The 20,528-nt window shown below is 46.7% G+C and overlaps 8 protein-coding genes across 8 annotated transcripts; 3 read left to right on the forward strand and 5 right to left on the reverse strand.

Annotated features, from left to right (window-relative positions):
- Positions 1-1,160: 1,160 nt before the first annotated feature.
- On the reverse strand, positions 1,161-5,277 carry MGYG_02752 (signal transduction histidine-protein kinase barA; the record flags this gene model as incomplete). The annotated part of the gene is made up of 3 exons (XM_003175174.1): positions 1,161-1,190; positions 1,256-4,954; positions 5,041-5,277. The coding sequence occupies 3 exons, from the start codon at positions 5,275-5,277 to the stop codon at positions 1,161-1,163; spliced, it is 3,966 nt and encodes a 1,321-aa protein (XP_003175222.1).
- A 1,166-nt stretch (positions 5,278-6,443) lies between these two features.
- Positions 6,444-7,616, reverse strand: MGYG_02753 (hypothetical protein; the record flags this gene model as incomplete). The annotated part of the gene is made up of 3 exons (XM_003175175.1): positions 6,444-6,581; positions 7,225-7,265; positions 7,433-7,616. 3 exons carry the CDS (start codon positions 7,614-7,616, stop codon positions 6,444-6,446), a joined length of 363 nt encoding a protein of 120 aa, XP_003175223.1.
- Positions 7,617-9,588: 1,972 nt separating this feature from the next.
- MGYG_02754 (hypothetical protein) lies at positions 9,589-10,040 on the forward strand (the record flags this gene model as incomplete). Its single annotated transcript, XM_003175176.1, has 2 exons — positions 9,589-9,608; positions 9,671-10,040. The coding sequence occupies 2 exons, from the start codon at positions 9,589-9,591 to the stop codon at positions 10,038-10,040; spliced, it is 390 nt and encodes a 129-aa protein (XP_003175224.1).
- Positions 10,041-10,199: 159 nt separating this feature from the next.
- Positions 10,200-10,688, forward strand: MGYG_02755 (hypothetical protein; the record flags this gene model as incomplete). The annotated part of the gene is made up of 1 exon (XM_003175177.1): positions 10,200-10,688. One exon carries the CDS (start codon positions 10,200-10,202, stop codon positions 10,686-10,688), a length of 489 nt encoding a protein of 162 aa, XP_003175225.1.
- A 1,826-nt stretch (positions 10,689-12,514) lies between these two features.
- Positions 12,515-14,287, forward strand: MGYG_02756 (hypothetical protein; the record flags this gene model as incomplete). The annotated part of the gene is made up of 2 exons (XM_003175178.1): positions 12,515-14,058; positions 14,194-14,287. Exons 1-2 carry the CDS (start codon positions 12,587-12,589, stop codon positions 14,285-14,287), a joined length of 1,566 nt encoding a protein of 521 aa, XP_003175226.1. The 5' UTR covers positions 12,515-12,586.
- Positions 14,288-15,290: 1,003 nt separating this feature from the next.
- MGYG_02757 (40S ribosomal protein S21) lies at positions 15,291-15,654 on the reverse strand (the record flags this gene model as incomplete). Its single annotated transcript, XM_003175179.1, has 2 exons — positions 15,291-15,498; positions 15,623-15,654. The coding sequence occupies 2 exons, from the start codon at positions 15,652-15,654 to the stop codon at positions 15,291-15,293; spliced, it is 240 nt and encodes a 79-aa protein (XP_003175227.1).
- Positions 15,655-16,047: 393 nt separating this feature from the next.
- On the reverse strand, positions 16,048-17,414 carry MGYG_02758 (hypothetical protein; the record flags this gene model as incomplete). Its single annotated transcript, XM_003175180.1, has 3 exons — positions 16,048-16,631; positions 16,699-17,051; positions 17,188-17,414. 3 exons carry the CDS (start codon positions 17,412-17,414, stop codon positions 16,048-16,050), a joined length of 1,164 nt encoding a protein of 387 aa, XP_003175228.1.
- A 415-nt stretch (positions 17,415-17,829) lies between these two features.
- On the reverse strand, positions 17,830-19,775 carry MGYG_02759 (inosine-5'-monophosphate dehydrogenase; the record flags this gene model as incomplete). The annotated part of the gene is made up of 3 exons (XM_003175181.1): positions 17,830-18,968; positions 19,182-19,490; positions 19,568-19,775. The coding sequence occupies 3 exons, from the start codon at positions 19,773-19,775 to the stop codon at positions 17,830-17,832; spliced, it is 1,656 nt and encodes a 551-aa protein (XP_003175229.1).
- Between the last annotated feature and the right edge of the window lie 753 nt (positions 19,776-20,528).

The raw sequence follows: 20,528 nt of genomic DNA on the forward strand, positions 1-20,528 counted from the left end.
TGATTAATGATGGCAACTCGAGGTAAAAAAAGTCTTCCAGCCGTTGTTCTCTGACTGAGGGAGACCTTAATTACTCTAACTTTGTATTGCGAGAATTAAGTTTCATACACTATTGGATGAAAATGCACAACTGGATGTACGTAATTGTCTAAAGCTAATAGTTTAATCATCGTGAAGTTACCCGTAGGTTTAGGCAGCCCCGAGGTATGATATGAGTAAAGCCGAAGAGATGCATCCAGGCGCAATGGAAGAACGGCCGATAGCCTCGGTGCTTTTACTTTCTATTTATCAAACTTAGCCTGAGCACGAGATGATGTATCCAAATGTATAAAGCGTCAGCAGCGTAATCAAGGAGTAATGACATATGGCAAGATAACATCTGGTAATATTATTATATAGCCAAGGACCAGTCCAGCGGTCTTATGAGATTGCGCTGACCAAGAAAAGACCCGAATACTAAAAGTCCCTACCAGACGTGGTTAAGGCGATAGGCAAATGCCCGAATAGTTAAAAAGCAAAAAGGCTATAAGAGTAGAGTCTTGTTTCTCATCCGCAGATAGCTAATCTTCTTTGCCGCAAATGATCCGCAAATAAAAAAGATAAGAGAAAAAAAAGATCAAAATGGGTATGTTCAAGTAACAGTGCAAAGTCAACCAAGTAATATAGGGGAAAAAAAAAAAAAAAAAAAAAAATGAGACCAAAGAAAATAGGCCGGAAAGAAAAGGCGCAACAAGGGGGTGGTCAATAACATAGGCCGGAAGAAACCAGAACGTAAACGAAGACAAATATAAGAATAACAAAAAACAGTTCAGACTCGCCAAAACTCTCTCCGCCTAAAAAACGCCCACATAATTTCAGAAATCCAATTCGTGAAGTTTGGGGGAAAGCGAGGGCAGTTATGCATGACACTAGGGGGTATATGGAATAAAAATATTTCCACGAGATATCAACCAAATGCAATCAGTACAGGACACGCTATAAATTGCTTTAGGTTTTGGGGAATTGGAATCCCCGTTTTCTTTGCTAATCATGGTGAGAATATATTGGTATGATCCCCGGAAGTTTGGACCGCCTCATTGCGCTCTTTCACAATGGATATCGACTCTCCTTATACGCCGTCCCTTTCGTAAAAATGGCTCCTTTTTTTGGTTTGTAGTTGGTTACTGTTTATCCGGGACCTCAATTACCCTCTATTCAAGTTGTCAGTAGACGAAGTACGGCGTATGGATTAAGGCATGTACTTTGGGCAACTTACGGGTTCATCTTCACTAGTCGTAGCCTTCTTGGCCTCGGGAGTTGAACTTGTTGGTCCTTCAGCCCCTCCGTATGCTCGTGGGTCTAGGTGACGTGATGGGCGTGGGCGTCGGTCCCGATAATCAGAAGAATGCATGCGATTCCTGCCATGCATTTGTGTGTTAATGCCAAGTCTCGAGTCATTGTTGCTCTTCTCAAGGAGTGGGCCTCCTAAAGTAGTGCATTTCAGGATCGTCTGCATCATCTGAGTTTGCTTAAGCGGTTTCGAGAGGTATTCGTCCATTTGTGCCTGGATACATTTCTCACGGTCTCCTAACATAGCGTGCGCAGTCAAGGCAATAATAGGTGTTCGTGTTAGGTTATTACGCTTCTCGTATGCACGGATCTCACCGGTTGCTTCGAAACCACCCATGATTGGCATCTGGACATCCATAAGAATAACGTCAAATCGGCGCTTCTTGATAGTCTCAAGAGCCTGGAGACCGTTACCAACAACAGTGACCCCATGATTGCATTTCTCTAATATTTTAACCGCAACCTTCTGGTTAACATCATTATCTTCAGCCAAAAGGATATCAAAAGATCGAGAGTCATCCGAGGTGAGGGGGGTAGAACGACCCTCAAGAGCAGGGAGCATGCCGTTGCCAAGATCAATGGGTTGGCATGGGGTTGTCATGTAAGATGTGATTCCAAGATCGAGAGCAGACTTCAAGCTAACAGAGACAACTGGGCACAGGAGCACAATGGGAATATATTTGAACTCATCAAAGGTTCGGAGGGTTCGGGCGGTCTCAATCATATCGACAATGATAACATCATATGCATGCCCTGCCTCTTTGCCTTCTTCATCTTTGATTTCTGGCGGAGGCACATTGTTTTCATTGTGGACAACGATTGGAACCAGGTCAAGAGCCCTGAGCATGCCAATGATGTTGTTGGCATAGTCTCCGGTGAACCCTTTGTCGATGAATAGAACAGAATGCCCCTTGTACGGCACAAGAGAGGAGGCAATAACATCCAGAGATTGATCTGCCTTCTTGACAACGCAGGTGAAGTGGAAGGTACTGCCGCGACCGTATTCCGAGGTGACCCAGACATCACCACCCATCAGGTTAACCAAACGTTTGGAAATAGACAATCCCAAGCCGGTACCACCAAACTTGCGAGTGGTAGAACCATCAGCTTGCTGGAAGGTATCGAAAATCATGTCTAGCTTGTCTTTGGCGATACCAATGCCAGTATCCTGGACGGAGAACTCGTAGGCGTATTCATCGTCCGCGCAGACCTCACGTTCTGGTTCGCCCTCTGCAGGTGGTGGAGGTTCATGCTTTTTGATCTCAAGCGTGACCTCACCATGTTCAGTGAACTTAATCGCATTTCCAACTAAATTCAAGATGATTTGACGAAGGCGGAAGGGGTCTCCAATAACATAGTCAGGCACGGAACTATCAACCTGGTATGTCAAGTTGAGGAACTTCTCATTGGCTTTCACAGCAAGAGTTTTCAAGGCGTTGAAAACTGTACCCCTCATTGTGAAGGGGATACTCTCAATGACCATCCGGTTAGCCTCAATCTTGGAGATATCGAGTATGTCGTCAATAATGGTCAACAGACTGTTGGCCAAACTGTGTACAACATTCAACATTTCACGCGGATAAGGCTTAAGGTCATCAGTATCGAGGGTAAGCTGGGTCATACCAATGATACCATTCATTGGCGTACGAATTTCGTGACTCATGTTGGCTAAGAATTCGGATTTGGTGCGGTTAGCCAACTCGGCGGCTTCTCGAGCAGCAGTGTTTCTCTGAATACTGTCTCTGAGGTTTGATATCATCTTATTGATCTTCTTTTTCAGTTCGTCCATCTCACCAGACGCTTCGACAGTGATAAGTTTCGTGAAATCACCGTCCGTGGCGGCATCAGTAATTTCTCCAAAGGCACGCACTTGAGAAGTAAGATTGTCTGCCATGGTGTTCACGTCCTCTGTGATTTCTTTCCATCTTCCAGAAATGCCTTCAACATTAGCCTGCCCGCCCATCTTTCCATCAACACCGACGTCGCGGGCAACTCTCTTCAGCTCATGGGCAAAATTGGCGAGTCGGTCAACCATGTTGTTGATGGTGTCTTTCAAAGTGAGTATTTCACCTTGTGCATGAACATCGATCTTCTTGTTCATGTTTCCTTTAGCGATAGCCTGGGTGACATTGGATATGGCTCGCACTTGGACAGTGAGATTTTGAGCCATGGTATTGACATTGTCGGTTAGGTCTTTCCACTTTCCTTCGACATTGTCCACTTTCGCCTGTCCACCAAGAGTACCATCAGTTCCGACCTCTCGAGCGACCTTGCTGACCTCAAAGGCGAATGTATTCAAACGGTCCACCATGCTATTGATAGTGTTCTTCAAATCCAAAATTTCTCCCTTGACTTCAGCGGTAACCTTTTTGGTGAGATCACCCTTTGCGACGGCAGTAGTGACATCGGCAATTTCTCTGACCTGAGTTGTAAGATTCATAGCCATGCCGTTCACATTCTCCGTTAGATCCTTCCAAGTCCCCTCGACATCATGGACAGTGGCCTGACCACCAAGCATACCGTCTGTGCCGACCTCCTTGGCAATCTTGGTGACTTCTTGTGCAAATTGCTTAAGTTGGTCAACCATGGAGTTTATAATGGTCTTCAGTGCAAGGATTTCACCCTTGCAGTTGGCTTGCACCTTTTGGGTGAGATCACCTTTAGCAACTGCAGTAGTGACCATGGCGATGTCTCGGACCTGGGTAGTAAGGTTCTCAGCCATAGCGTTGACATTGACTGTCAACTCGTTCCACATGCCCTTTACACCCTCAATCTGGGCTTGGCCACCCAGAACACCTTCAGTTCCGACATCACGAGCGACACGAGTAACTTCAGTTGCAAAAGTTCGAAGTTGGTCCACCATAGTGTTGATGGTCTGTTGAAGCTCAAGAATCTCTCCCTTAGCGCGACGTTCAATCTTTTGGCTCAAGTCACCATGGGCAACGGCAGTGGTGACAGTAGCGATCTCTCGGACCTGATCAGTGAGATTGCTAGCCATGATGTTGACGTTTTCAGTCAACTCCTTCCAGATGCCATTAACACCGGTGATCTGGGCTTGGCCACCAAGAATACCTTCGGTTCCGACCTCTCTTGCCACCCTAGACACTTCACTTCCAAATACTTGGAGTTGGTCCATCATAGTGTTGATGGTGCGTTTGAAAGTGGTAATTTCAGGGTCCATCTCCAGTGGGTGTATCTGTACTTTCATAGAGAGGTCACCGTTGGCGACCTGAGTGATGATGCCTCCGATTTCCCTGAGGGCCTTCTGGAAAGCCTCATTTGCCTGTTGATGTTTCCGAAGTTCACGCTCGAGAAGACCAACATCTTCTGTTTCTACCTTGACCAGTGCGTTCTTGGTACGCTCTTCCTGTAACCGTAGCTCATCCCGTACACGAGAGATTATTTCCTTCTGCAGGTTGATCTCGTCGGCTTGTAATTGAACACGGTTTCGTAGGTAAGTTATGTCGTCTTCATAAGGGTTCTTAACTTGGACAATGTCATCATCTTCGTCATCATCTTCGCTAGTGTCATCTTCACAAATAGTTTTCGAGTCGGTGTCTTGGTCATTATCGGGCTCGTTATTAATATTCTTAAGATTTGAGGCACGGGTATGCCGAGAAGGCGGCTGCAGAAGATAGTTAGAGGCCATAAATCCCCAAGGTACCACAACAGAGGGACGTAAGCTCCAAGCAAAGTGTTTTCTAAACATACCACAAAGAACTGTAAGGTGTTGACCCTTCCGATTAGAGCGGCTATCTCACGTTCGAGGGCGGCCTTTCCATCACTTTCCAACCCAGGGAGCTTGATTTTGGCGATGTCACAGCCATTCTTTGGAGGTTGATTGTATTTGTGGCCGTTGAAGGGGAACGAGGGGGGTAGCGGCGTATCTTTTGCTAAGCTCTGTAGTAGAGCAGCAGCAGCTAACAATGTCTCGTCCTCGGGAGCCATGGTGGTCGCTGAAAAATATATAATAGTTCTCCTTTCCTTTTCGTTTAAGAATATTTATTCTGTGTTTCCTCTGGCTTGCTTAGCTTGCTTTTTTTTTGTTCCTTGTATATCTTAGCCTCGTTTGTTCTCGCCCGTTTCAACCACTTGCAACGTGGAACGAGTCGACGGCAACCGAGACTACAGGCTTGATATCCAGAGCTCAGATGCGTACACACCACGCAGTCAGCGCGAATTCGACATTGGAGGCGATCAGATGGGAGGAGAGTGTGCTATGTAAGAGAAAGGAGCGGAAAAAGAAAAGAAAAAAAGGAGTTGGTCGGTGAGATGAGGTCGACAGGGCGATCCGGGGTAGCGTAGACAAGAGAACGAGGAGCTGCGATTCGAGCGTCTCTGGAGTCGAAACAGGAACAAGCGAACGCTCCAACGAGGCCGCGGAAGGCCCGTAAACAGTGTAGCCAGTCGAGAGAGATAGGCTGCAGGCAAAGACGAGGCCGAAGACGAGGCGCGGAGGAGAGGGTGGTGCAAGTGAAGTTGAGAAGTGAGGTTTGAGGTCGAAGTTGGAAATCGGACGAAGGAAGAAAAGGCGGGCAAAGGGGAGGGAAGTGGCAGAAAAAAAAAAGAGGTGGTGGTTTAAGGGGTCCTAGCTTTGTGCTGACTAAGGACGAGACAACGGCAAGTTAAGATAATAAAAAAAGATAGATAGCGAGATAGCGAGGACGAGAGAGATACACACACCGGAAGACAGGAAGACAAGGCTAGAGGGGGCGATGAGGGTGAGGCAGAAGTCACTCTTGCACCAGTACTACAATTATTCACCCTGCAGCGCCCGCGGGTGCATGGTACTTGCCCGCTACTTATGACGACGACCGGCAGTGTCCAGCGACTGGGGGATGCTCGTTGCTTTTTGGCTGCGCTCTTGCTGCCTCTCTTCTTGACACCCCCGTTTGTGCTTGTGCGAGCGCTGGGGGCTCTCTAGCGGGCAATTTTTTCCCTTATTTCTCTCTCTAAACGAACGGTTGACTGACTAGCATGCTTAGGCTGAACCTAGCTGCAGGAGTCCCCCAGGAGCAGGGAGCCAAAAACTAGTAGCGTGATAGTACTCTGCCCACCACCACCATCTGGGCATCTACCCGCCCATCCCCTTTTTAGTTTAAACGACGGCGAGCTTAAGCAGCAAGATCAGCACCGTCACTTGAAACGCAAGCGTTGCTGGTGTTGCCCATGGACTGGGGCGCCTCGGGTTGGATGTGGGCTACTAGTGTTGGGTCGCCCACCTTGATCGCCAACATATCAGACGACGCAGGCTACCAGCAGGAGCAGGCAAAGAGCGCAGGTGAAAAAAAGAGAACGGGAATGGGAAGGGCCTCGCCTCCGCATGGGGATGGGTTACACCGGCATCGCAGGCAGCCAATGGGGTGAGTCCCTCTGTCCAAACTCCGAAAGATACGGTGAGCTCGTGGTGATGTCTCTCCGTCCACAGCTAGTTATTCCTTTTCTCCAGTTTGCCTGCATATTGGCGATGGAGTCACTAATTATTCTACGTATATGTACTCAGCATGTACATAACCGGTAACGCGCTAGGTAACTAGCTGGTCGGATATATTTTAAACTGCCCAAGTTCTTGGTTATGTGTACTTGAGAGCTAACATACTCATCACAATCTGTCCCCATATCTTCTCCTATAACTACTGAGGCGGCGTTCAACAGCAAACATTGAAACCCACACATCAGCACCGCTAGGCCTATTACCTATCAAATAACAGCTACTCCATACATACATATGGACAGGTCCTCTCTCGTCCGTCTTTCTTTTTCTAAGACCCGTTCCTTGTGCAGCCAGATGATTCTATACATGTCTTCTTTCCATGGATTATCCGATCATGTGCGTAGATTGGGATCTGGACTGTCCTCTCGACAGAACAGCTGTCAAGTGAGCCCTCCACACACCGAAGGTGATGAAGGTGAGGGATGCGATATATGTGCGGAAACTATACTCCGTAGTTGCCGTACACTCCGTGCCTAACTATCTCTCCTCCATCGCCGGTTGGCCAACTCCTGAATGGGTTCTTCCCTCCCTTCCCCTCCCTTTCTGCACCCCCGGAAACGGCATCATCCTAGCATAATGCTACTCATGTACCTGTGTACAACAGCATACAGGGGTTCACTCTTGATTCATCACTCCCTCTCACTTCGTCTGGCTTGACTTTCAAACGTCTAGAGCTCTTGTCCGTTATTAATGTGAGGCTGTCCAGTGATATTCCATTGGGCCAATCGTAGTTACCGCTGTCCAGAGCCTGGTTAATATCAGGGCGGAGGATATGTCTCGGCAATCTTGCCATCATTACTCTTGATCATTAGGTGGTTATTATATACGGAGTACTTCGTAATCCTGGACCTCACCAAATTCCCCGATCTAATATGGTGTGCAAAGTATTTACTTCCTATTGTATTCAAATCTACCCCCTTGACAGGTTTTGACCCTGTTAAAGACATTTCGTGTTACTATCCTCCCGTGATAAATGTGCTGACACAGGTGGTGGCTTTTGAACGCAATTTATGTGGCCTTCTTGTGAGGGTCGTTTTATCGTCGCTCGAAAATCATAGGGACCTTTTATAGTAACCGCTTGTAAGATAGGTATTAATAGGGGTATAAGTACCTTTATATTATTTTGTCTCTCCCTAAAATTAGCTTAATCTAATATTCTATTATTATTCTACTTCTCATACCAATAATGTACTTATTATCTCCTCGTCTGACGCCTTTTAAACTTCAGGCTTGTACTAGCTAAACATGAAAGAATACAATATTATTAGCTTGAGCTTGTCTTTTCTGTATTCTTACGTTTAGGTTGTATTTTAAACTTTAATAGGAAAGTCTTGGGAGATAAGTGGCTTACCTAAGTTAACCTTGTCATAGTTTGAGATTACCTAAGATATCTGCACAAGTCTAAGCGCAACATCGAGCTTCCTTGGAGTTACAAAACATCATCCATCTTACGGCTAAATGACGGCCTTACTCACGTCGCTATACGGAGTACATCACAAGCAGAGGCAGGCGAGCCCCTGTATTCTTTTTTGAGACCCAAAAGCTGGAAGGGATATTAAACATTTGCTACTAGATAAATTTGGTCGAATCTCGACCAGTCGCCTTAACGTCATCGTGTCTTTAGCTGAGCTAAAGTCCACCTGGTGCATATGAGAGCATGAGCAACATTTACAAGTCTATTAGTGAAATATTCACTCTTATGTTTCCCTCAGCTGAGGAGAAGGAGCGCAGACGTCGCGCCGAAGACGATGAGTATGAGGCCGATCACAACGCCTTCTATATCTTACTCGGGCTTCACGACTTTCAGAGAGGAGTTAAAAAATGGTATCCCCATCGTACCGATAATTGCTGATATAGCCAATAAGATGGAGCAGTGTTTATCCGATAAGCATGGTGGATTAGAGCCTGTTGTCTTCCTCAATAGCGGTGACTACCGAAATATGCCCCCTGAGCAGGGTAAGGCATTCAAAAAAATAATACAAAGGTGGTCAAACACAGCGGAGATCAAGAGTTTGGCTTTTAAGACCCTTCGATTCTAGTGGTAGTCAGATTACTGCAGCTCACACTGAGATGGAATGGCGCTTAATAACATTACCATACAGCACTGAAGAGAGGGCTTCAACTACTGCAGAATCGATGCGAAAATGGATGCTGGATAGATATGGAACAGTTCCCTAAGTGTAGCTGCCGGAAACTTATACTCTGGGTTGTTTTATGTTTTACTTGATTCTTATACTATCTCTGATGCCCTGGACAATACTTAATATCCCTAAATGCTGCTCCGACTCATGGACAGCGTATATGCTGCTACCTGTACCTGAGCATTCCTTTACTGCTTATGTCCAAGGAATCTTCTACAGGTTATGCCTAAGGCTTTCTCTCTTGCTTATACCCACAGAACGCTCCCTTGTATATAAGACCTACTGCAAACGCTTTAAGGAGGCTTCTACTTCGTGCTAGCTTTGCTACTTCACGTGTAATTTCTATCTGTACCATTAAGAAGAAAAGAACGAAAAACTGAAAATATATTCGGGTTTCCATGCCAGCTCGAGTTCCCCCCAAAGACGTTTACCAGAACGGGAAACAACGTGACCAGACGCATCAAACGAAGTAAGGTACAAAACTCCGCACAACAACTGCCAGTCTTCTTCTCCTCTTCTCCTAACCAACACCCTTAACATACATCACGATCCAATCTACAGATCAATCAAGACTTTACTCGATAAAGACTGTACTCAATAAAATCTCTACGGGGAGATATCAAGATGGCACCAGGTGCCAGCAGGTTCGTCTTCTAAGCCCTGATATATCCTATGCTTGTACTCACATCATCTATCTCATCCCTAGACGTGATGAGCAACTCATGGAGAAGTGGTTAGCCTCAGAAGAGGTTAAAGACTATATGGCAAGCTCTGTCAAATGGGAAGTAGCTGCCTTACCTAGCCGGAAGATTAAATGCAAACAGAGATTTGCTAAGCTGTTCTACGAGATAGAACCTCCACATACACCGCATTGGTCTAGAATGGAGTTACCAGGACCCCACAGCCGCGGCTCCCGCCCCCAATCTCGATGGGAGCGTGTCAAGATTTTCTGGGGTTCGCTTTGCCTGTGCTACTGGCAGTGGCTTATTGGGGGAAATCTAGGTAAGGTTTTTCTAATACTGGCAGCCATCATTGGCCGTATCACGGCCAATTTTACGAAAAAAGGCCTTCTATGATTTGAAAATCAACACCCTAGCCTTCTTGCTCCCTACCTTCTTGGAGAGTACCTAGCTTGCCTTGCCTTTTTTGTGCAGGCTCGTACGGCAGCAGACCCAAGAAACTCCAATCACAGATGGCGTTTCGTCATATCACTAAGTACACTTGCATCCCCCGTTATGGATTGTGTTGCTTCTATTTACCTCGGAGAACTAGAAAAGATCTACGCCACCTCTGTTGGGGTTTCAATTGCGGGAAAGCTTGTCTGTGACTTGATAGTTGCAGGCATAACCCTCTGGCCCATATTGCTGGGCATGTACAAATATGGGTTCCAGGAGGCGGTAAGCCTAACTCCCAAAATCCCACTAGGCCTGTGGGATCATCTCCCCACCGATTACAAGTATTGGGCAATGGATTCTCTCGGGAACTACCACGATCAATACACCGACCAAAGCCATGGGTCACTGAGTGACGACCACCCAAGTCCATCTTCCCATAGCCGCGATTATACCCTTAGGAATCGCAACGGCGGGCGCTCTTCGAGTACAGCGCCTCAAGTACAACATGCTATCCCCTCACCTAGAATATCTATTCCCCAACCCACCAGGGTTATAAGACCCAGTTCTGCACTCCCTGGGCAGGTAGCCAAGCCAAGGACAGGACTGTGAATCAGAAAACGGAAGCAACTAGGTTTAAATATGCTTAAAGCATATCATACTGAGAAAGACACTAACTCAAGTTAGTTTATACATGCGGTGACAAAACGGGTTGAACATATGGGGACATTTTCAGGACTAGACCTGGTCTTGGCTTCAGCCTTGGCATCTCTCACTAGGACTTCGGGCCTACTATTTCATCAGGACTTCGGGCCTACTATTTTATCAGGACTTCGATCCTGATATATCGGGTATTTATACCTGACCGAGGCTGCGGACTCGGAGTCATCGCGTCCCCGTGTGTTCAACCCTCAATCTTTTTGTTAGTCGGCGGTTTACGGCAACCGCCTGGTAGGGCACAGAACGCCACCCTGCTTTGCATGGGCGACGAGACGTCGTGTGGGTTCGAGTCCCTCGGCTGACATTTGCCGTATTGTCACTTTCCTCTGGTTCAGCACCCCAAAGGTCTCTGGCTATATCAGACAGCCCACACAAAGAACAAATGGAAGATATGGAGAGTACAACGTGAGATTTATGCAGATATTTCTACCTGTTCATTCTGTTTATCAGGGGATGCCTCAAAGATGAGCGTACTAACATGATATAGAAAGGTACGCTCAAGACGAATCTTTTTATCTCGCTTATTACTATAAACGGAAATTAGCTACCTCTAAACATTATCGACGGGGAAATAGGCTAAATTCCTCTGTATAAGGCACGAATTACAGTTCTCGACGTCAGGCTAGGAAGGAAGGTCGGCGCAGAAGTATCCCTATTCTGGTCACTTTTGCCCAATCCACAGTTAACAGATATTTGCACATCTAGATGGGACTACGCTTTTAATAAACACGAGCACTGGTACAGGGCATATTTCGATAATGTAATACAGGTGCATAGAGAGCAGCCAGCTACGTCCACATCAACCATTGCCGCCAATCGTGAGAAAGTACAGAGCGCATAAGGTACTGAAATCATTAAGTAAGAAAGCAAAGAATAGTCCGTCGAGTGAAACTAGCCCTTATAAGCCTTCACTGACTGGCCCTACTAAGGGTGATAGAGCGACCCCAACTTTAGTTAGAGAGAGGTTGAGGGGAGGTAGATGAATAACATCCACCCCAAGACTACTTATCCGAAGAGGAAGCATAGCAAAATGCTGGTAACCGTTGGCAGAATGAAGGAAAGAAGCGGGTGAGAAGGCCAGCAAAGCGATACACGCCGGGTCATTGAAGAAGATTTTCTACCTACCTGCGGCCTAGATGCCCCATATGAAGTTGAATATGAATATATATATATATATTAGACTAGTTCCTAATGATAACCCTCGATTTTCCAGGCTAAATTTCTAGTTTAAGGCGTATAGAATTACTAGGATGAGGCGAAGGGCCTGGATCTTCCTACACCCTCATTTGCTCCGTATAGAAAGTTGCTTCTGCAAGGTACTTGGGAATATTTCTAATTTGTCACTTCATACCGCGATCGGATCTTTTACCATCTGTCCGGGAGGCGCATCATCAAACTACCTAGGTACCTAAATACGTCTAACCAGCGGTTGCGTCTCTTGTAAACCTCTTATAGTAAGGAACATGACCAGGTACAAAACAATGTCAACCATATTAGCCAAGCATCACTGCGATCAACATCTGACAGGAGTCAAAGTCAATATAACCAGGTGTATTATACAACCAGCTCACCGTCATCTACATCTTCCCCTTCCCCACTGAAAATACGTTCTCTATTCCTGTCTCGCCATGCCGGCTGTTCACGTGACCCTATCAAAATCCCGTCCACACAAGATAAGAGTCATAAACTATGGACTATCAAGAACTCCTGAATAGTTGCCAGACAACCTGTACCAGCTTTGCTCGTTCCTTGTGGGTAGCAGGCCGTGGACTGGATTGCAAGCTGCAAATATGGCCTCCGACCTTACTTCCTACGTTTTAGACATCCTCGCGTCGACGGACGAGCCGCAATTGTCGAACCATGCCTTCCCATCAGCCCCCGCACAGAGCGTCAAGGCTGCTCTAGATCGACTTGCCGCAAGGGAGATGGTACTGCAAGAAACGATAGAAACCGAGGAAGTGTATCTACTACCTGAGGCCGAAGGTATCGTCGCCAATGGTAGTCATGAAGCCAGAGTTTTCGAGGCCGTCAGCGCTGCGATGGAGGGGTTAAAGATTGCTGACCTGCCGGATATCGTTGGAAAGGAGATTGCCAAAGTTGGGACAGGAAACGCTTTTAAAAAAGGATGGATTAAGAAGGATAAAGACACATTGAAGGCAGCTACAGATTCGATAGAGGATGCCTCTCGCGAGCAGCTGGTCACCATCCAAAAGACAAAGACACACCCAGACGCCAAAATTTTAGCTGAACTGCGGAAGCGGAAGCTTATCAATACCCACAAAGTGTTTGTTTATAAATTTTGGAAGGGCCCTAAGTATGCTAGAGAGTTTGTCAAGGAGGAAACAGATCTAACTGTGGAAATGCTGGCAGATGGCTCATGGAAGACAGCAAAGCTAAAGGGATATAACTTCAAGGCCAAGGGAGCCATTACTCCAAGTGGTGCCTTGCATCCATTGAACAAAGTCCGTCATGAATTCAGACAGATTTTCTTTGAAATGGGCTTCCAGGAAATGCCTACCAACCGCTATGTTGAATCTGGCTTCTGGAACTTCGACGCTCTTTTTGTGCCACAGCAACATCCCGCCCGTGATCTCCAAGACACGTTTTATATTTCAGACCCGGTACAGGCAGATAGACCAAGAGCTGACCCGGAAGGCGACATCCATCTATCAAGTTTAAACCAGGCACGCCGCTATACTTCTTCAAAGACACCTCTCAAACCACTGGACTATGAGAAATACTGGAACAACGTTCACGCTGCTCATGAGACTGGTTTCAACGGCTCTATTGGCTATCGTTATCCCTGGAGTGCAGACGAGTCATTGCGCCTTGTCCTACGAACGCATACCACCTCTGTCTCAGCTTATATGCTTCAAAAGTTAGCACAGAATCCACGCCCCGCCCGCTACTTCAGTATCGATAAGGTCTTCCGCAACGAAACACTTGACGCAACTCATCTTGCGGAGTTTCAGCAGATCGAAGGTGTCATTGCCGATTTTGGCCTCTCACTTGGCGGTCTGATCGGCTTCATGGAAGTCTTCTTTGCTAAGATGGGTATCCATGGTCTACGCTTCAAGCCTGCCTATAACCCCTACACAGAACCCAGTATGGAGATTTTCGGCTACCATCCCACTTTGAAGAAATGGGTCGAAATTGGAAATAGCGGTATGTTCAGACCAGAGATGTTGGAGCCAATGGGCATTCCAAGTGATATGCAGGTTTATGGCTGGGGATTGAGTTTGGAGCGACCAACCATGATCAAGTGAGTGTTTTTCCTAATCATCTTAGGCTACCCGATCCCTCTCCTTTTCTTCTAGTCCGTGCGAGCCATATGCCGGGTTTTATATACCTAGTTAGACGAGCTACTAACATACCTTCTTTTCTACTCCGCGAATAGGTATGGTGTGAACAACATCCGAGATTTGGTAGGGCACAAAGTAAACCTCAACTTCGTTGAATCGAATCCTGCCGTGCGTTTAGAGAAAGAATAAGAAGGTACAACACACATGCTTTCGACAGGCATAAACCAATTTTAATATCTATTACTCCTACTTCCCCACAACCTTGCTTTAATCATGGGATAAGGATTCCAGCCTTGTCGAATGATACTCCTGAAATAAATTAATAACGAAAAAGGATCTCCAACCTATTGTTACACCTTCTGGGGCAGCTTTAAACCGTGTTCTTTAGCCGCTACAAGAATAGTATTCATGACGGTCGTGATATGATCATCCTGCCCCCTAGAACGAGGAAAAGAAAACAAAATATCTAAAGGATCTTCACATGTGATAATTCTGTCCTGCCCGTATCTGTGCTCCAACGTGTGATCTTGACCGTCACAGCTCATCAGAAGGCGGCTTTCATTCTCCCGGTAATAATGATTACAACAAAAAGCTGGTTTTGAGAATCGACCTTTTCGTCCACGTCTGAGGAACTGAGATAGTTATTCACATATCTCAATTAGAACGAGAAAGTTGAAGTACCGGTTCATGTGTGGGTTGAGGAAATAGGACATATGATGAAGACAAATAACCTGAGGTAAAACGGTATATTTTGAGAAACGGGCGATGTGATTATTGCGCTCTAACCATCTGGTTATCCCAAAGGAAGAAATGGCGTATGTAGAGTCTGAAAGACGGGTGCTGGCAAGGAGAAGGAATTATTTTGAATTTTTATATTATTTCATTTTTGCTCTGTCCGTTTCCACCATTATTTCTTTAATGGGTTTGTATCATCGCATCCTCGGAAAAGAGTAGGGTAGCGCCAGAGTCTTCATAACATCGGAAATTCCTGAATATTCATTCCCATTGACCATTCTGCCATCGTTTCAAGAAAACCGACCTGCGCAAAAAATCATATCAGCATATATCCTAATTTGTATTCCTTACTATCCTTCCGGATTCCCATCCGCGCGTTTTTTCTGCATTTAGGTAGCGTAAACGTTCGGGGGGTATCTACCATTTGACATCTAAACCACGATTTCACTCCTCACGCTTATCGGCTTGCGCTCCAGACGTTCTTCAAGAATCCATCCCGCTGAGCCAAACGGTTCAAGCTGTCGTCACCCTCGCCCATAGCGCGTACGAATCCGGACAGAGCATAGACCTGGTTTTCACCGGTGTATCGGCCGTTCTCGTCGACCTTAGCGATGCTGATTTGGACGGAAGCGTGGTCCTTGGCCTTGATGATACGGTTGGTGGCACTGCACTTGCGTGGGACGTAGCTATTTCACACAGACTCTCGTTAGTATCTGCAGAGACAACTTGTTCAACCCCTTTTCCACGATTTGATAAGGGCAGCTGTTTTAGGAGGGAGTGTGTGCGTACAGGTCGACGATTTCTCCCTTCTCGTTCTCCATTTTTGCGGATTAGACGGTGGTTGGTCTGTGTGAGGAACGGTGATCGAAGGTAGAGGCGAGGGAAGAGGTGGAATCGGATGCTGTCTGCTCTTGTCGATGTCTTGATGCTTATGCTGTTGGCGCGAGATAAAGTGAAAATCGCCATTTTCGATTGTGGGTCATGTGATCTAGCGGAAAATTTTAAAGTTTGGCTCAATATCAAAAATCAAAAAGGAAGCAACTAAAGACGTGGGAGAAACAAAACATCTTGGGCAGCTATTCTTTCCAGTGGTAATGGTTTATGGTTAAATCTAGAAGATATAAGTTTAATAGATATATACAAAAACCGGATACTCAGGCTTCGTGATGGCTGCCATAGTTATAGAGTCATATCTAGAGCGAGCTCTTACAGTCCTACAGATGGGCTTTAACCTCACTGAGCCATCGTACTTCTACTTCTCTAGGCCCTTCCTTTTTGAAATTCACAAGAATGACTCTTTCTGGGTCTCCTCTTTTGTCAGTTTTGTCCAGCTCCTGTCCCGGATGGTTTAAATCCATAATCAACCTGCCGTCGGGCATGCTTCCCAATGGCCGTGGAGATATGAATTTATGAGACCATGCAGGCGTACCCGAGTGAATAAACCGGACCAGCTCTTCACGTCGTTTGGTTGACTCTGCAGCCGGTATCGGTATCTTTTCGCCTGCTCTTTCGAGGAATTGTGCGACAAAGCTCAGTAATAGTACCTGAGGAGGGAACATGATTACCTCGTCTGTCTTCGCACGTCGTAGCCACTCCGACGCTGGTAGGAACTGCGCTTCGGTGATTTCAACTCCGCCATCTGAGGTAGGCACTTGGGCTTCTTCACTGCTCAATCCTGGTTTCGCAATGTCGCTGCTAGTGCCGTTTGCAGGGGGTAGAAAATAAATGTACATTTGTGTCGTAAAGCGACGGGCATTTTTCGCGGGTGTTATCCAATGTGAGAAGGGTATCAGCAGTTCTGTACTCCTTTGTGTTAAAAATTCTAAACTCTTTATCAAGGTACAAATTGCGAAGAAGTAACTTACCAGTGTCTGGCACAGCCTCCATATCTATTGTCTTTAACCACTCATCGAACGTGATTTCATTCATATGGATGGCATGTCGGCCTTCCTCTCGCTCTGTTGGACTGAGCTTCACTAGCTGGCCAGTATGCTTATTCCTTGCCAGCAATATCCCGCTTTCCTCAAACATTTCACGGATTGCAGCTCTTCTATAGTGAATTCCATCGTCATGACTATCCGGGCGCCCTGCAGGCGGGAAATTGCCGTCCTGGGCAGATATGTTTCCACCCGGGAACACGTGCGCTGAGGGGAACGAAGAGGATGTTTTCACTCGATGAAGCAGGAGGACTTCATTTTGAGGGGATATGAGTATGACACTGCGTAATTCGATAGTTAGTGGATTAAACGATATATTCGTTCCCTAGTGAAAGGCCTTGCCTTGAGCTTGGGCGGGGGATTTTATAGTCGATTTCAGGGCCCTTGGTATCAGTTGATGCCATTGGTTTTCGATACTGTGGTATAATGCGGACACTTGAGTATGTTGCCCTTTGGGTATAGTTGACGATATGCTTTGCTTTAAGCTGTACGACTCTGCGCAAGGAGTTCTCTTGGTAAATGCTCGATCGTTGCAGAGCCTTGGATAGGGAGGTATTCTGCTGTAGAAAGGAAGGGCGCCAAATAACACCTGGATTTATGTGACGAAGTCCATGAGAGTGGCATTCGAGTAGGCGGCCGGCCATCGTTTGTGTTAGTGTTATAGCTTGTGCACGCGAGTTTGACTTGTGATGGCTCCGACGCACAGGTAGAGAGATAACTCTATTATCCCGAGGTTGTTTCGCCATCATAGTTACGGCCGACAGCCTAGTGGATCGCCATGGAAGAGCTGCTGAAATAAGCAGTTAAATACGGATGAATAGTAAAATGATTAAAGCGATATGAATTATTGTCCATTCTGTCGTCAGCTACATAACTATCATTTGAAGAACCCGTAAACTTTTTAGTAGTTGAACATTAGATCAACTGGCATGCCAAACCGCCCTTGACCACCAGGTACTCCACCACTTGAAAACTCCTGAAACTTCGCCAGTAATAGAAATAATACGTCAAGCAGATAAGGAGTTAGTAGATAAATAAGGAAACGGCGCGATGACCTGTCTAAGAGTACAACTTCTTATCGTAGGTGTGCAGGCCGTGGACGTTTCCTTCGGCTTGTGCACTGGTGGTTCTGACCTCGAAGCGAACAGTGCCCTTTGCGACACCATCATGTAGTTCGCGCAAGCTCTTGACGCCCATATCCTGGAACGAGTGCTGGACACCCGCAATGAGATATGGAACGAACTTGGTGACGGAGCCACGGTCTAGGACGGAGCCGGAGACACCCTGAGCGACAAGCAGGCTGTCCTTCTCGGAGAAGTATCTGGCAGTACCAGCAGTGCTCTTGCTGCCAGCGGAGCTGCCTCCAGCCTTCTTTTCCTCCATGGCATCAATACTGCCCATGCCACGGTAGGCCTTGACAAGCTGTCCTTCACGGCTGACGAAGTACTGGCCTGGAGACTCGGTGGTACCGGCCAAAAGTCCACCCATCATTACAGTGGAAGCACCCATGGCAAGGGCCTTGACGATATGACCCACGTTTTGAACACCACCATCGGCGATACAGGGGACACCGAAGCGGGAGGCAAATTCAGTTACGCTGTGGACAGCGGCTGCTTGGGGCCTGCCAACTGCCATGACTTCCTGGGTGATGCAAGCGCTGCCGCTGCCCATGCCAATTCTGAGGCCGTCGGCACCGGCAGCAATGAGGGAGGCCGCTTGCTCGCGAGTAACGACGTTACCCGCAATAACATCAATTCCGGGATGTGTAGCCTTGATATGTTTAATCATCTCGATCTGGTACATGCTGTTACCCTGGCTGCTGTCAAGGACAACTACGTCAAGGCCAGCATCAACAAGCGTCTGGAGTCTGTCCTTGTCCGCAGGGCGAGTACCGATCGAGGCAGCACAAATAAGCTGCTTTGAGTCAGGAAGCTTGGAAGCAAGTGGATAGTGGAGGTTTTTCATCAGATCAGAGCGAGAGAGGAGGGAGACAATGTTTCCTGCCTCGTCAACGATTGGAAGCTTGCCCTTCTTGGAAGCGCGAAGGACCTCGTTGGCTTCAGCCAAGGTAGTGCCAGCGGGAGCGGTTACAAGATCGGTGGTCATGACAGCAGTAACTGGGTCGCTCAACTCGGGATGAAATTGGATGTCTCGGCTGGTGACAATGCCAACCAGCTTTGAGCGGAGGTCCCCATTCTCTATTGTCCCAAGTTCCGTTAGCCAGATAGCTCAACTTGCATAGACCAAAAAAGATTTAATCATGGAAAAGGGCAATCTCAGATCATAATCTATTGCTCTCCAGGGCAGCTTTCGCCGCGTACAGTTGAACGAAAGTTTAAAATAAGATGTAAAACATCATTGGAACACACGAAGAAGTTGATACGAAGCAAATAAAATAAAATATAACTCACCAGTTACAGGAAATCCACCGAATCCCCATTTCTGCTTCAATTCCTTGACCTCGGCCACTGTAGTCTTTGGAGAGATGACGACTGGGTCGAGGATAAACCCGTTCTCATATCGTTTCACCTTCCTAACCATCTCAGCCTGCTCTTCAGCAGAGCAATTGTGGTGAATGACTCCGAGGCCTCCCAGAAGCGCCATATGGATAGCCATAGAGTGCTCAGTGACGGTGTCCATTGGGGAGGAAAGTAGAGGCACATTCAGAGAAATGCGCTTGGTTACAGGCGACTGCAAAGTCACATCGGACGCGGGGAATCCTGCCACCACAAACAGATTTACTGTTAGACTTCCTGTCCGTATAGAGACGTATAGATAGAGGATATGGCTGTCGTACCAATATATCCAGGAAGCACCAGGAAGTCATTGTAAGTCAGAGCCCCGCGCTTGTTCGAGTCAAGCAACTCCTTGATATCCAGGCCATCTCCAGACGTATACTCCGTTTTCAGGACGTCCAGGGCCTTGGAGCAGTCAACAAACTCCGTCCGTCCACCCAAGGCGGTCACCATGCTGGCTTTGCGGCCATCTCCGTTGGATAGAGGCATTTCTGCAGGCGGGAAGGTGTATATATTGATATCTGGCTTTGTAGCAATGAGGGGAGTAGATGCGAATAACCGTCAACAGCGTCTGACCCGAAAAAAACGTCCTGTTGGCGGGGAGAAATCTTCTTTCCCAAGGGAAGAAAGAGAAAAAACCCGAAGAAAAAAAAATCAAACAAGGAAATTTTGACGTTTTATAGAAACATTTTCCGCTTGTGGGACGTGCTTAGTCAGTGTTTTAGTAATCACGAGTTGCGAAGAGTTGATAGAAGAAGATGGAAAATGATAGCTGGGAGATACTATAGCCATGGTATTTAGCGGATTATCCACTTGGTGAGAGGTTGAAGTGGTGGTGGTGTACGGAGTAAGAGTTTGGAGGAATAGTGTAGAGCGGTAGGAAGGGCTTTGGGTGCGACTGTCCATGGCATTTGGAGCTATGACTGCGCAGCCATCCGCAGGCGGCGTTTCACTAAATGGCCAGTGCCATCGCCATCTGCAGCTTGGCTTTGATCTTTCCCTAGCCCTACCCTTCATGTTATTTTGATGTTATTTCTTCTTTGTATTTCATCATCTCTTGTATCTTCTTACGTTTCTTTCCTATTCTTGCGTTACCCCTGAGCGTATTGCGATAACATAACTTTGCGTAAAATAGCATGTTTTCATGTAAAATACACGTCATCTGGTTACAACTTATCGTTGAATGACTAATCGGCATGTGACGTGCGCTAGTCCCCTTTAGGTACTATGTTTTCCTCTTCA

This window comes from Nannizzia gypsea, genomic scaffold, assembly GCF_000150975.2.
Source record: "Nannizzia gypsea CBS 118893 supercont1.2 genomic scaffold, whole genome shotgun sequence".
Lineage (NCBI taxonomy): Eukaryota > Fungi > Ascomycota > Eurotiomycetes > Onygenales > Arthrodermataceae > Nannizzia > Nannizzia gypsea.